Genomic DNA, 15,872 nt, shown 5'->3' with positions numbered 1-15,872 from the left:
TGAGTGATATAAAGAATATTATAAAGGATGTCTTTGTTCCTATTTTTTCCCATTAAACATATTTACCATTTGTCGAAAAAAGTGTTGGGAAGTGGTTGGCATGGGTAAAAGGGTTTGAATTCTGACTCCTTGGGCAAATCACATATATCCTCTAAGGCCTCAGTCATAAATGGGGGTGGGAGTGCTCATTACTTTTGTGGGTTGTTGTGGCTATTAAATGAGATGATACACGTAAAGCATTTAGTTCCTGTACTTATTGACTTCATATAGCAGTCAATAAATATTAACGGTCATCATCACTAAACTGTCCCCTTGCAATTATTGAAGAGCAGAGTAGATATGTATGTCACATGTTAATTTAAAAGCTGGCTATAAAACAATATGGATAACTATCCAGTTTTTACAGAAGAAAAATATGCACATTTGCAAGATCTGAGAAGAGTCACACGTTAAGGTGTTAGTAGTAGTCATATCTTGCTTTGAAAGAGGAATCACTTTTTACTTTCTATACATTAACATTGGGCTTTGGTGAACAATTTTATATTTTGCAATTATATAAAACAACTATTGAGTAGAAAAATCATTTTAGCATACAACTGAATGAGGAAGGTTACTGCTGAACACTGATCTGAGCTGGCACCATCAAATGATGGCTGACATCACGTAGAGGAAATAACTTTGTCTACATTCTCTAGCCCATAAAACTTCTGATTTCAAAAAAAAGATAAACACATGCCTTTTGCAGCAACATGGATGGACTGGAAGGGTTCATATTTAGTGAAATAAGCCAGAAAGAAAAAGAAAAATACTGGATGGTTTCACTCATAGCAGGAGCATAAAGGAATGGGGGGCAGGGGGAAATAATAATGAACAACTATATATCAGAGATATTTTACGGGGGTGGAGTGGGGAATGGAATCAAAAGGGGGGAGGTGAGTGCACAGGACTATGGTGATGGGACACAGGTGATTTGGTGATGGGAAATCCACAGGGATTACAACTGAGATTACAAAATGATGTAAAAATAAACTATTATAATAAAACAAATTAATAAAATTTTAAAAATCTTTTGATTTCTACCTCTTAGAATAGTCTTCAATCAATTCCGTGTTCATATGAATGTTGTATATTGTATTTATATGATTTGTTGCTATTTATAAGGCACCTTCACATTTATTTGATCATTATTACTTTCATATACCCATTGAATGGGTCAAACTGGATCAGCAAATTCAGACACAGAAATTTTAAATCAAGATAAGAGGTGAGCATGCCGTATGTACGGCAGATTTGGCTCTTAAACCAGAACGTCTCCTTTCCAGTGCACTGCATTTTCTACTATAGCCTCTTCGTGAAAGCAAAATATCTAAAATATTCTACAGTCTGAAAAGAACTAAAGCTCCATATGTCCAGAAAGAAAAACTTGAAACTCACCATTATTGAAATCCTCCTGTTAGATACATGTATATTTTTAAAATTTTCACTACCACAGTGCTGAAAGATGCCTGATATCTCTTAACAATTAGATTCAAAGTGAGATTTGTGGTATCTCAATTACTGATCAATGCTTCTAATTTTTCTTCAATTTTCCCTTTTTCCCATACAGATGTAGCCATAGCTGTAACATACAATCGTGATGGGTCCTACAGCATGCAGGTAAGCCTAATTGGTTTTGTTGGACAGGCCAGAGCTAACGCTAATCTCTCAGGTTGAACACTGTATTTATTACTCTCTAGTTTCTTTTAAACCACTGATTATTATGGTTGTAACTAGGAGAATGTCAGGAACTTTTATTTCAGAGCAATATGGGAACATTGACCTCTACACAGTTTCTGATTGTTTATTCCGTTTGTGTTCTCTTAAGAATAAAAACTTGACCAAAAAAATCTAGCTTTGAGTCAGACACCTGACATGTTAAGTGCATATATTTGCATTTGAAACAGCTATTTTAAAATTTTGGTTTCAGGAAACTTGCACACTCTTAAAAATTACTGTGACTTTCCCAAAGAACTTTTGTTTGTATGTTGCATCTTATTTACTGTTTAGAAAAATTAAACTGAAAATGTGTAAATCTTATTATTGTGTTAACACATATGTTTTCAAATATACACCACACAAAATTTACCATTTTAACCATTTTAAATGTACAATTCAGCACTTAGTACATTCACATGATTGTTGGGACAACCATCACCTCTATCCATCTCCAGAACGTTTTTCCTTTCACAAAACTAAAAATATTTTAAACAAATGACATCTCAGCCTTCACAATCCCCTCTGCTTTCTGTGTCTATGAATTTGACTGTTTTAAGTACTTCATGTAAGTGAAGTCATTAGTATCTGTCCTTTTGTGATTGCCTTATTTCCCTTGGCACAATGCCTTTAAGGTTCACCCATGTTGTACCCATGTGTCCAATTGTCCATCCTTTTAAAGACTGAATAGTATCCCATTGTTTGTATTTTCTATACTCTATTTATTCATGTATCTATTGCTGGGTGTTTGAGTTACTTCCATCTTTTGGCTATTGTGAATAAAGATGTTATGAAGATATCTCTTGAAGACCCCTTTCAATTCTTTGTTTTCCCCTATCAGTATACCACATCTTTCCTAACACTTATTTTCTGTTGTTTTATCTGCTTTGGAGAAATATCTATTTAGGTACTCTTTTTTTTTTTTTTAAACAGAATTGTTTATTTTCTGTTTTTGAGTTATAGGGTAAAGTGAGAAAAGCTAAATACCTAAAATTAGATGAGCACATGTGTAATTAACTGCCAGAGCAATAGCATTATCACATGTCCTGCAGAGAAAGAGCGAAGGTAAAAAGGAAAAGTAACATTAGAATTATTAGGAAGAAGTTTGAAGGAGTGAAATCACTAAAAATCTTGGAGACCCAAAGAGACTCACAAATCATGCTTTGAGAATCTCTAGTCAAAAGTGATAGTTCTCAGTGAAAAGAAATACATTACCCTGCAAATGCAATGCTAAAAAGGCTTTAAAACAATGTGGTAATTTCAAATCTTATTGTAGGGCACAAATTCAGAATAGAATAAATTTATTTTAGTATGATTTAAGTGATTTCAATTAACTTATCATTGATACACTTTAGATCTCCCAACATCCAACACTTTAATATATATTGGGTTTTTTTTTTCCTTTTTCTTGGGTATATCCAAAAAGTTCAGTTTTATTAGAGGAAAGGAAGAAGACACTTGCATAGACATAAGCCCACATTGGTTTTCTTTCTCTGAAATTGAGAAATATTTTGGGAAGTTTTACCTACTGTAGTGTAAGTAAGTGTACCTACTGTAGTGTAATTCATAATGTTCCCTTCTGTTCCTTGGTAAATAGTAAAGTAAATTGCAAATTTGTTCTAATGTGCAATGGAACTATATTAACAAATTTAGAATGTGTTTTTGTAAATCTTCAAACAAAACTATTCCCAGTGTGACCTTTATGCCCCAAGAATTCCACAAACATTCAAATGGCTTTTTAGTAGGTTACAAAGCAGAGTAAAATGTCATATTTAACTTAGAGTAGATGAGAACCAACAGCAGTGTTGGTTACACAATATAGTTGAAAATAAAGCCAGAGGACTTTCACACTAATATCAAGAGAATTGAAATGAAAAAGAGAGAGACAAAACTTAAGTGGATTTTCTGTGTGTAAGAAAAATGTTTTCTTCAGCATATATGTGAGGAAACATTCTTTGGAACAGAAAGGCTGCTTTGGAATAAATTTAAAGAAGTGAAAGACTGTATACAGAAAAGACACTTGAAAGAAATAGAATACACAAAGAGATAGAAAAGAAAGGTATTCCATGTTCCTGATAGATGGAGGAACTAGCATTGTTAAAATGGCTCTATTATCTAAAGCAGATTGAATGCAATCCCTATCAAAATTCTGGAAGTATTCTTCACTTAAAAAAAAAAAAATCAGGACATTTACTTGGAAATAAACAACTATAATAGCAAAGACTCCTTTACAAAGAAAATATCAGGCCCTCCCTGTTGGCACAATGGGTTAGGACACAGCACTGCAAGGGAGCCGCAGTCGCTTCAGTGCAAGTTCGATCCCCTGCCCTGGAGGTGATCCACATGGCAGACAGTCCTCTCCTGACTTGCCTGCTGCTCCCCACAGCAGTGCACTTTGTCAGTCTGCCTGTTCTCACCACCCCTGCACCTCTGGCTTGTACCCCAGTTCTGTATGAATAAATAAATTTTTTAAATCCATATTATCCATCAGACTAACAATAGAAATAATTTTAAAAAAGAAAATATCCTGCTCCCCAACTTTAAACTGTAGTAGAGAGCAATAGTAATCAAAACAGCTTGATGTTGGAATAAAAACAAACCCAGAGATCAATAAACAGAATTCAGAGTCCAGAAATAAAACCACACAGATATGGAGAATTAATTTACAGTAAAGGAGACAGGCACCTTCAATGGAGCGAGGAAAGTGTTAAATAACAGACTCTGGGAAACTGGACACTGCATATGAAGTATGAAACTAGACCACTATTAAACACCAATCATGAAAATTAAATTAAAAAAAAAATGAATCACAGACTTAAATGTAAGACCTGAAACCATAAAATACATAGAAGACATAGCTGTTGGATTTCTTAATATCAGCCTTAGAGAGGTATTTAGAGACACAACACTAATAGCAAGGTAAACAAAAGCAAAAGTAAACAAACAGTACTATATAAAACTAAAAACTTTCTGCACAGAAAAAAAATCTGCATCAAGACGAGAAGACATCCAATAGAATGCGGGATCTTTACACATTCAACAAGGGGCTGATATCTAAACTATACAAAGAATTTATAAAAGTCAACAGTAAAAAAGCAAACAATCTAAATTTTAAATGGACAGAGGATCTGATTTAAAGATGGTCATTGGGCACATGGAAAGCAGTTCTTCCCTTATAAGAATAACGCAAATCAAAACAACAATGAGCTTTCACCTCACACCTATGAAAACAGCTATTTTTCAAAAGAGGAAACAGGAAGTGTTGGAGAGAATGTAGAGAGAAGGGAACCTTTAAATAATATTGTTGGCGATATAAATTGCTGCAGCCATCATGGAAACAGTGTGGAAGTTCCTCAGAAAAACTAAAAATATAAATTCTATATGATCCTTTATCCCACTTCTGGCTATTTACTAGAAAAATACAAAAACACTAATTTGAAGACATATGTACCCCATGTTTTTTGCAGCACTATTTTCAGTAGCTAAGAGCTGGAAACAACATAAGTGCCCATTGACAGATAGTGGGTAAAGGTATGTTATATGGAACACTAATCCACTATTTTAAATCCATGCAGTAACATGAATCGACCTAGCAGGAATTATACTTAGTGAAATGAACCAGCAAGAGACAAATATTGTAGGATTTCACTCATGTGGTATATAGAGAAAAACAGATTTAACTAAATAAAACAAAAATAAGCTTTTGTGCTGTGAGTCCAAATAGTGGTTACCAGAAGGGAGGGGAAAGAGAATACATAAATCAGGTGAAAGGGAACAGTGGTTTGTGAAGGAAGGGTAGAATTGGTCTTTTAGTGGTAAACTTAGTGTATTATATGTGTTGATTCTCAGTGATGAACACCTGAAACTTATATAATGTTATAATGCAGTGTTATTTCAATTGGAAAGGAACAAATAGAAAGGTTTCATGTTCTTTTGTCAACTTCCTTGAAAGATTAAGTGTGAAATCTGTAATTTGGCACAGTGTTTTAGAGTGGGAAAACTGTGGTCATTCTCCAGCTAATTTTTGTAAATCATAACTAAAACCCATAAATTGGTTCTCTCTGTTGGTGAGGTTTTTTTAAAATACCATGTAATTATGGAGTTCTGCCATTTTTTTTTTAAATTACTGATGTTGGCACAGTAAAATTAAACTTGACTTTGTACTAAAAAATGAATACAAGTATGTAATCTACTCGACTGAATTTTAATTATTTTGCTTTGATTTAGTATTTCTATTTCCCCAGTGTTCTGGCTGTTCTTAAATGAACTTTTATCTGTGGCACTATGGTGCTATAGATATATTATTGAATTTTGTCTTTTAATTATCTTATTATAGCTTCCCTTTTTTCAGTATTTTTTTTTTAAGATTTATTTTATTTATTTATGCATACAAGAGCTGGGGTGTAGATCAGAGGTGCAGAGGTGAGAGGATTCACCAAGACAGAATGTGGAGCAAAACAGGCAGATCTACTGAGATACACTGCTGAGGGGAGCAGCAGGTCACAGGAAAAATCTGCTGGCCAGTGGCTCAGCTCCCAGGCCGGAACTGGTGCTGCAGGGGCTGCTGATAACTGGATAGCTTTGAGAGTTAACCCTTTGTACCATCAGGGAGGCCCTTTGGTGTTATTTTTTATTGAGGAAACACTGGCTTACAACACTATATGCCTTAGGTTTATAACTCTCCAGGTTACTTTATACACCACACTTGCCCAGTGTACCCATAGTCCATCACCCCTACCTAGTCTACCACCCAGTCCACTGGACTCACTTCCCCACACGCATCTTCCCCAGTTGGCACAGTTCTGCAGTCAGACTTCTCACTACTGATACTATGTATTTTTTTTTAACTTTTTTTTTTTTAAGATTTATTTATTTATGCATACAGAAATGGGATACAAGCCAGAGATTCAGGGGCGGTGAGAGGATTCACCAGAGACAGAGTGGGAAGCAGAACAGGCCGACTGATGAAGTACACTGCTGAAGGGAGCAGCGGGCGGGTCAGGAGAGGTCTGTGGGCCACGTGGGTCACCTCTGGTGCTGGAGAACAAAATGGCACTGAAGCAGCTGCAGCTGGCTTGCAGTGCTGCATCTTAACCAGTTGTGCCACCAGGGAGGGCCTACAGTAATTTTTTTTATAGATCTTAGGCAGAAAGTTGCTACATGGCTTTAGAAAAATTATCTATTACCTTCTGACACTATTAATAATAAAGAATGATTCTGATTTTACTAATTTTATAGGCTTTTTTTCATTTATTTTAAGAATCTTATTTTCCTGGTTTTTTTTTTTTTTTTTTTTTTTCAGATTGAAGATAAAACTTTCCAAGTCCTTGGTGATCTCTATATGGAGGATAACAGCACTTACCTGAAATGTTCTGTTAATGGAGCTGCTAGTAAAACTAAGCTAATTATCCTGGAAAACACTATTTACCTATTCTCTATGGTAATGTCTCAAAAAACAACACAGTTGGGCTTTAGGGGGAAGTTTTTTGACCAGAGGCATTTCCACTTAGAAAGATCCCATTTCCCAATCTCTGCTCTGACCTTTTGTCTCTTCTCCACTCAATTTTCTTTGCTATTTTCTTGCTCCTCTTGTTTTATATACACCCCTTTGCTCACACAATCTCACTGATGGACACATGCCTGTTTTCTTCCTTTAATTCTGAAACCTGTTCTTACACCCTTTTGTCAGTGTTTCTTCCTGCTGGGTGGGCGGTGTTCTCAGCTATTTGTTGCTTGAACACCTTCCCCAACCATCACTCTACTGGCATTGGGGACTGGGAGGCAGTGGCCATTGGCAGAGGAGTTTGGGTGGGGATATTCACTTTGTGGGGACAGCAGCAGTAGGAAGGTGGATGTGCTGTTAGTTCTGGTCTCTTGGCAGTGAGAGAGAGGTTAAGGCAACCGTCACATGGATTTAGTACAGAGTTTGTTTCCTAACCCAGTGCTTTCAGCTAGGAACCTTCTGCTCAATGAGCCACTAGCATTCTTCATGAACAAAGGAAAGAGGATATTATCAGATCTACTCTAGCTTTTTCGGCACCTTCTCAACATTTGGAAACCATCTTTTTTTAAACAAAAAAAGATTTATTTATTTGTTTATACATACAGAACTGGGGTACAGGCCAGAAGTGTGGAGCTTGAGAGGATTTACCAGAGAGCAGGGAGCAGAACAGGCAGATGGACTGAAATACACTGCTGAGGGGAGCAGCGGGTGAGGAAGGAAAGGTCTGCCACAGCATGTGGGTCACCTCCGGGGCTGGGGATCAGCTCATGCTGCAGTGGCTGTGATACCTTCATAGTGCTGTGCTTTAACCCACTGCACTACCAGGGAGGGCCCTGGAAACCGTCTTATAGATCACAGTCCTTTATGAAACACATCTGTAATATTCTAGTAATTACACTACGGTATGCGGAATCAAGGATAAGCTCACTTTCCTAGGCACTCCTTTCCAGAGGCAGTTGTGCTGTAACAATATTATGGTAGAGGTGGTAGAATAGAATGGTGAGGAGCATGAGTTCTGGAATATAAAACTGCTTTGGGTGAAATCCTGGCCCTACTACTTAGTAGGTGTACAACTGTGGGCAAGTTAACTCTGGGTTTCAGGCCCTCCCTGAATGTGCACCATTTCTCCCTTATAATGGGAAACCAAGACTGAAAAGCATTTAGTAATTTGTTCAAGGTCACAAAGCTACTTTAGAACCCTAAAATTATTAAAGATGGCTAACATTTAACATATGTCTTTAAAACAACCCTCATCATATATTAGTGAAAACACAGTGATAAGATCCTGATTTCATTTTCCATTACCTTTTTTTATAGGAAGGAAGTGTTCAGATTGACATTCCAGTCCCCAAATACTTAACTTTGGCTAGCTCAGAAGGAACGCAGGAAGGTACCTTAGCTCCAATGACAGGAACCATTGAAAAGGTAAGAATATGAATGTCTGGAACAGCATTCAGTGAGGCCCAATAAGTGTCTGTGTTGAACTTTGTCGCATATAACCTTTTTCCCTCTCTAAGTCTTGCTCATTGGAAAATAATACATTTCAGTAAACAAAAGGATGTATGATCAATTCAAGTTAAATATAATGGTATTCAGTGAAATTACTCATTTACCTAATTTACAATAAAGATTATTGATTTTGAAAGTGGGAATTTACATCAAAGGTTCACTGTTTTCTTTTCTTTTTTTTTTTTTAAGATTTATTTATTCATATAGAACTGGGGTACAGGCCAGAGAGGCGGAGGGTGAGAGGCTTCACCAGAGACAGAGTGGGGAACAGAACAGGCAGATCGACGAATTACACTGCTGAGGGGAGCAGCAGGCGGGCCAGGAGAGGTCTACCATGCCATGTGGTCACCTCTGGGGCAGGCAGGAATCGAACTCATGCGGAAGTGGCTTAAGCTTCTTAGTGCAGTGCTTTAACCTGCTGCGCCACCAGGGAGGGCCTCACTGTTTTCTTTTTATTATTAAAATGAGGCATTCACCAAGCATTATCAAGAAAGTTTATTTTTGGGTGTTTTTAATTTTTTTGAAAGTTTCTTTTTTTAAAAGATTTATTTATGCCTACAGAATTTGGGTACAGGCCAGAGGTGCAAAATTGTTGAGCGGGTTCACCAGAGACAGAATAGGGAGCAGAACAGGACGTCTGACAAAGTACACTGTTGAGGAGAGTAGCGGGAAGGACAGGAGAGGTCTGCTGTGGGTCACCTTTGGGGTGGGGATCGAACTCATGCTGAAGTGGCTTTAGCTTCTTAGCGCTGTGCTTTACCCTGCTGTGCTACCAAGGAGGGCCCTTGAAAGCTTATTTTTTAATGTTAAACTTAAACAATTTTCTCATAAAACAGCAACATTTTCTCCAATGTACATAATTGTATCTATGTCAAAATAAAGTTTGAAAGGCAATATTGATAAAGAACAATATGGTTTGGTGCTGAATGCAGTGCATATCAGAGCTGAGATCTAGACTGACAGCTGCAAATGGTGATGGAATGGACAAGTAGGCTCCTTTTATATGTTTGTGTGTAGTAATGTCATCTCAAATTAATTTCAGTCTTAAAATATCAGTTCTCTATTTTCAGCACCCAAAAAAGGGCAGAAGAAAATAAGTTGTATAAGTAATTTCACCCAGTATTACACCTTTGAAATGTTTGCCCCATGGGGTGTATGAGCTAGAGACTAGGAGACCTCCATCAGCCTTTAGCTCAGTCAGCCTAAGTTTCTCTGGACGTCTCATAATATGGAAATCCCTGCAAAGGCTCTTATACTTAATGATGGACATTTTCCCCATAAGAATCCCCAAAACCCAAACCATTGAGTTCATAAGGCACTACTAAATTATCACCTAGGGTTGATAATTTTTCAGAGATATTTCTAAAGTTTTTCACAGTTTTAACTCTACACGTTGACTTTAGAACCTGACTCCACTGTATGATGTTTAAAAAAACTCCCTGATATCCCTGTTAAGCAAGAAGATGCTGAAAACTTATAGGATATATAAATCCATTTATACATAAAATGGAAAAATAGAGATTCTTTTTCCTGAGGTTGACAGTCAAGTTTCTTTTATATGACATCAACTGTAATTTTACTACAGACTGTGAAGACTTGAAACACTATCCTAGGCCATGTAAAAACTAAAAAACCAGACAAGCCTACTATCCGAACACTGGTGAAAATATTTTTGTAGTTCTTCTGTGAAGGTGGCATGTCTTATCTGTACTTTCATGAGGGAAAAGAAGATCCTGAGATACATAAAGCATATTCATCTGAGTCAAGCAAATCTATATGGTTTGGGGATAGGGATGGGGAAGCTAAGCAGAGCCTCTACTGCCCTCCCTCCCCCCACTGTCAACAGAGCCTACAGTGCTAGATTAACCTGGGGGCCTCCAGTTTGTACCAATACATTTACCTTTGGCAGCAACCACATGTAAGCTCTTACATTTATATATCAACTTTGTGAACCATGAGGACCTTGTGTTTTCCAATATTAACCTGTCACTCTGAATTTCTAGGTGTTTGTAAAAGCTGGAGACAGAGTAAAAGCTGGAGATTCTCTAATGGTTATGATCGCCATGAAAATGGAGGTAAGTGAAATGACAGATAAACTTTGGGAGCTATCAAACCTAATTGTTAAGTTAGTACCATTTAAAAAATTAAGAGCCATAGATTGATCAGGCATTAATGTTAGGAAATAAAACCAAACTTCTCTTAAAATACGTTTTCACTTTAAGGGAATACAGTTTCATCAAATGACAGAAACCTGTCATTTCTGTTACAGCAATTAAAGAAATCATCAATAGCTTAGATTGAGGCATTATCCCAACTCAATGCTAACTACTAGTATTTTTTGATATTTACTTAGGATGCTACATATTCCTTGGAGAGATTGTTGTTGTTTTTATTTAAAGGCTTATTTACTTATGCATAGAAGAACTGGGGTGTAGATCAGAGGTACAGGGGGTGAGAGGATTCAGAATAGGGAATGAAACAAAAGGTTTACTGAAGCACACTGCTGAGGGCAGCAGTGGGATAGGCAGGAGAGGCCTGCTGTCCCATATGTGGATTAGCTCACTAGCTGGGGATCGAAATCAGGCCACAGTAGTGATTCATCAAAGTGCTGAGACTTAGCCACAAGGCCACAAAGGAGACCCAACCTGTCTCCCTCTGCAGTAAAAATATAAAAGATATACTTGCCCATACCAGTTAAATTCAATCTCCCAGAGTGGGGTCGAAAGATCAGTAATTTTTCAAAGTTTCCAGGTAAGATTCTACTGTAGAACTTGAGTTGAGTTTTACAGCTAGACCAGAGCTTCCCAAGTTGAGACCTTGCACAGGCTGCAGTTGTGTGTGCACTCACAACTCCTCCCAAGCCCAGGCACATCATAAAAATGTTAGTTTTTCTTCAAGCTCTACTACAAAGCCATAAAAATCAAAACTGCATGGTACTGGAACACACAGATATACAGACCAGTGGATTCAAATAGAAAACCAAGGTATAGGACCTCCTTGGTGGCTCAGCAGGTTAAAGCACTGCACTGAGAAGCTAATGCCACTTCTGCATGCGTTCGATCCCCACCTGCCCTGGAGGAGATCCACATGGCAAGGCAGACCTCTCCTGACCTGCCCGCTGCTCCCCTCAGCAGTGTACTTCATGGATCTGCCTGTTCTGCTCCCCTTTCTGTCTCTGGTGAATCCTCTCACCCTCCACATCTCTGGTGTGTACCCCAGTTCCATATGAATAAGTAAATAAATCTTTAAAAACAAAAGAAAAGAAAAAGAAAACCACAGGTTTATGGACAGCTAATCTTTGACAAAGGAGCAAAAAGATACAATGGAACAAAGAAAGTTTGTTCAGCAAATGGTGCTGGGAAAACTGGGAAGCTACATGCAAAAAAATGAAACTAGATCACTACCTCACACCATACACAAAAATCAACTCAAAGTGGATTAAAGACCTAGACGTAAGAACAGAAACCATAAAATACCTGGAAGCAAAGATGGGCCAAACACTACACGACATACACTTCAGCCACATCTTTGAAAATACAGCACCCAATGCAATGATAGTGAAGGCAAGGTTAAACACATGGGACTACATCAAGCTAAAGAGCTTCTGTACAGCAAAAGAGACATTACAAAAGACAGACATCCCACTGATTGGGAAAAAAGTTCTCACACAAAACTAGTGATAAAGGATTGATCACAAAGATATACAAAGAACTGATGAAACTCAACAAAAATAAACAACCCCATCAAAAAATGGGTAGAAGAGCTAAAAAGACACTTTGCCAAAGAAGAAATGCAGATGGCCAACAAGCATATGAAAAAATGTTCAACATCACTTGTGGTAAGGGAGATGCAAATTAAAAGTGAGATACCACCTCACCCCAGTGAGAATGGCACCTCTTCAACTAGCAATAACAAATGTTGGCGAGGATGTGGAGAAAAAGGAACTCTCCTGCACTGCTGGTGGGAATGCAAAAGAATACAACCACTATGGAAAACTGTTTGGAGGTTCCTCAAACTGCTTAACTGGAGCTTCCCTATGACCCAGCAATCCCACTCCTAGGTATCTACCCAAAAAACACAAAAACACTGATTCAAAAAGATACCTGCACCATCATGTTTACTGCTGCATTATTTATAATTGGAAAGGCATGGAAACAACCCAAATGCCCAAAAGTAGATGACTGGATTAAAAAGATGTGGTACATATACACAATAGAATATTACTCAGCAACCAATAAATAAATAAATAAATAAACACATGCCTTTTGCAGCAACATGGCTGGAATTGGAAAAGATCATGCTTAGTGAAATAAAGAAAAATACCGAATGGTTTCACTCATAGCAGGAGTATAACGGATGACACGAGAAAATAATCTTAATGAACAGTTATATACCAGAGACATTTTATGGGGGTGGAGTGGGGAATGAGATCAAAAACAGTGGGGAGAGGGAAATACACTGAACTTTGGTGATGGCACATGGGTGATTGGTGATGGGAAGCCCAAGGGGATTACAGTTGAGATGGAAAAATGCACAAAATGATGGGAAAATAAACTATTGAAAACAATAGTTTTTATGATGTGATTATGAAAAGCATTGGGGTGACTGACAGATAGCACCGTATCAGAACAGTTAGCTTCATTTTTCATTTTTTGTCTGACTTTCTTGACTTGATATATGCTCAGTGCTCATTAATTTCACAACTATATGTTCTGCTGTTTCTTGTGTCTGCAGCATACTATAAAGGCTCCAAAGGATGGAACAATTAAGAAAGTGTTCTACCAAGAAGGTTCTCAGGCCAATCGACATGCACCTTTAGTCCAGTTTGAGGAGGAGGAGTCTGACAAAAGGGAAGCAAAATAAACTCCATCAAAGAAATGACCAGCTAAACTCTATCTTAAGTATATCTTCCTACCTAGAAGAAAAAGTGCCTTTTGCTTTTCCTGGAGTCTAATAAACAGCCATTTTACTAAATGATTTAAATGATTGTGCCAAAACTTTTCATATTTAAGAATCATGCACTTGATCACAAATACAATAAACTATCTGAAAATCGTTCCTGTTAATAAAACTGAATTATACATTTTTTATTAGAAGGTACTATAATTTGTTTCTACCTTGAATTTTATATAATGTAATATCTTTAGGAAAGTGGGAAGCAACTTGATTGAAAGAGAATGGTTAGAAGAGGAAAGGTGGCTTAATTAAATGAATTCTTTCCCATTTATAATTGTAATGAAAATGGACATCAACATATTTTAGAGACAGATGCCACTAAATTAGCCAGATGCAATTAAACTCAACCAAGGTTTTGTTTTCACCAAAAAGTAACTTATTAGGTATTTTAAAGATACAGATACTACTTGTTTCTTGCCTCTGTTTTTGGAAAGTTCCTATCTAGACTTTTTATTGTACTTTTATTGTACTTTTCTAAGCTTGTACAAACTGGATATAATATATATATATGTATACACACACTTATGGGTTTTATATATATATGTTTTTATGTATATCATTTTATTTACATTAATTTTGTTAAGATGTAATTTATTAATATTTAATTTAGATAAACTTGAAAAAAATAAGTTATAGGAAGTGGGTAAGTATAGAAAACCAGACTCTGCTGAATACTTTTTCTAGGAATATTCTGTAATACTTTCTTTAGGGGAAATAATCTGTCAATTTTATTTCTTTGTTTTTGCCTAGATTCTCATTGTCACTATTATTAACAGACATGGATATTTTCACATATCCACTGAAATGTTAAATTTTTTTTAAGGTTCATTTATTTATGCATACAGAACTGGGGTACAGGCCAGGGGTGAAGCAGCAGTGGGCGGCAGTGAGAGGACTCACCAGAGAGAGTGGGGAGCAGAACAGGCAGGTCAATGAAGTACACTGCTGAGGGGAGCAGTGGGTGAGACGAGAGAGGTCTGCCTCACTATGTGAATCACCTCCCGGGGCCAGGGATCTAACTGCACTGAAGTGGCTGTAGCTAGCTTGCAGTGTTATATTGCACCACTAAGGAAGGCCCTATTTGTTGAATTCTTGATGCATGTGTAAGACTATGTTAAATGTATGAAAAGTACAAAGAGAGATAAAAGATGGCCTCTGTACTTTCAGATGCCTATGATTTGATTGGGAAATAAGATATAATCTGGTCAAAAGTTATATAGGGAAGTATAAATCCACAATTAATCTTTTCTCCTAGCTGCCAAGGAAGCAATTCCATTATCAAAAGAGTAGTGAGAAGGGTACCAAATACTAAAATCGGAAATGCTGAGTTCTCAAATAAATCTGATTACACAGCTTAGTCAGAATGTCTGTTTTTTCCAAGAAGGTAACATGAAACTCAATATCCTGGAGGGGGGGGGGGCGGCAGCAGGGGGAAGGCTGATATCATGTGATTGATGCAGAAAATTGGTCTTTCAGGAACTAGGGAGAGAGAATGCTGTGAGCAGATGAGATTTGAGTGAAATTTTATAAAGAACCCCGGGGCAGTAGTGGAAGGTGGGTGTTAAAACTAGAAATGGAGGAGCAAAACGTTACTGTTGATATGATGAGATTGTATTCTACATCCAGAAGCTGATCTGCTTAACTGCAATAGAGGGTTAGGGAAAGGGGCTAAAAGAAAAGATGTGAAGTTTGGTGTGGGGTCAGATTATAATTAGCATGGAAGACTAGGTTTGAATGTTACCTTTCAAGTAATGGTGACACTGAATTTTTTTTTATAGGGTTGGACATTTGCATACCCTATGGCCTAGCATCGTGTTTCTAGAAAATCTCAAGTGCACTTTCCGCACCAAAAACCTTCACAGTCACATAACACATAGTGTAGCACTGGAAAAACTCAGAGTTGGCTGGCAGGCAGAGTAAATAGCTGGTCTGACACACATTGGAGTACCATGTAACAACAAAATAAGCAGCTTAAGTGTATCAATATGGGGCCTCCCTGGGGCCCAGGCATCAAAGTCGCAGTGCTATCAAGCTATTGCCAGCCACTGTAGAACCGAGTTCGATCCCCAGCCAGGGTCCTAACACATGGCACATCAGACTGCTCCTGTCTCCCCCACTGCTCCCCTCTGCAGTGTATTTCAGTAGATCCTAC

At 37.4% G+C, this 15,872-nt stretch overlaps 1 protein-coding gene across 2 annotated transcripts in view; it reads left to right on the top strand.

Annotated features, from left to right (window-relative positions):
* MCCC1 (methylcrotonoyl-CoA carboxylase 1 (alpha)) overlaps window positions 1-13,958 on the top strand; it is a 59,976-nt gene extending 46,018 nt beyond the window's left edge. The window contains exons 15-19 of one of the 2 annotated variants that reach the window (XM_004675017.2): window positions 1,607-1,656; window positions 7,055-7,192; window positions 8,573-8,680; window positions 10,768-10,839; window positions 13,499-13,958. In XM_004675017.2, coding sequence (XP_004675074.1) covers window positions 1,607-1,656; window positions 7,055-7,192; window positions 8,573-8,680; window positions 10,768-10,839; window positions 13,499-13,627 — 497 coding nt within the window. In that variant the 3' untranslated portion in view covers window positions 13,628-13,958. The remainder of the gene's footprint in view (window positions 1-1,606; window positions 1,657-7,054; window positions 7,193-8,572; window positions 8,681-10,767; window positions 10,840-13,498) is intronic. The other variant, XM_012734369.1, reaches the window with a different exon arrangement.
* Window positions 13,959-15,872: the final 1,914 nt, after the last annotated feature.

This window comes from Condylura cristata, unplaced genomic scaffold, assembly GCF_000260355.1.
Source record: "Condylura cristata isolate star-nosed mole 26May11 unplaced genomic scaffold, ConCri1.0 scaffold00003, whole genome shotgun sequence".
Lineage (NCBI taxonomy): Eukaryota > Metazoa > Chordata > Mammalia > Eulipotyphla > Talpidae > Condylura > Condylura cristata.
Note: the sequence above shows the minus strand (reverse complement) of the source record. Positions and strands in the feature narration are given on the sequence as shown.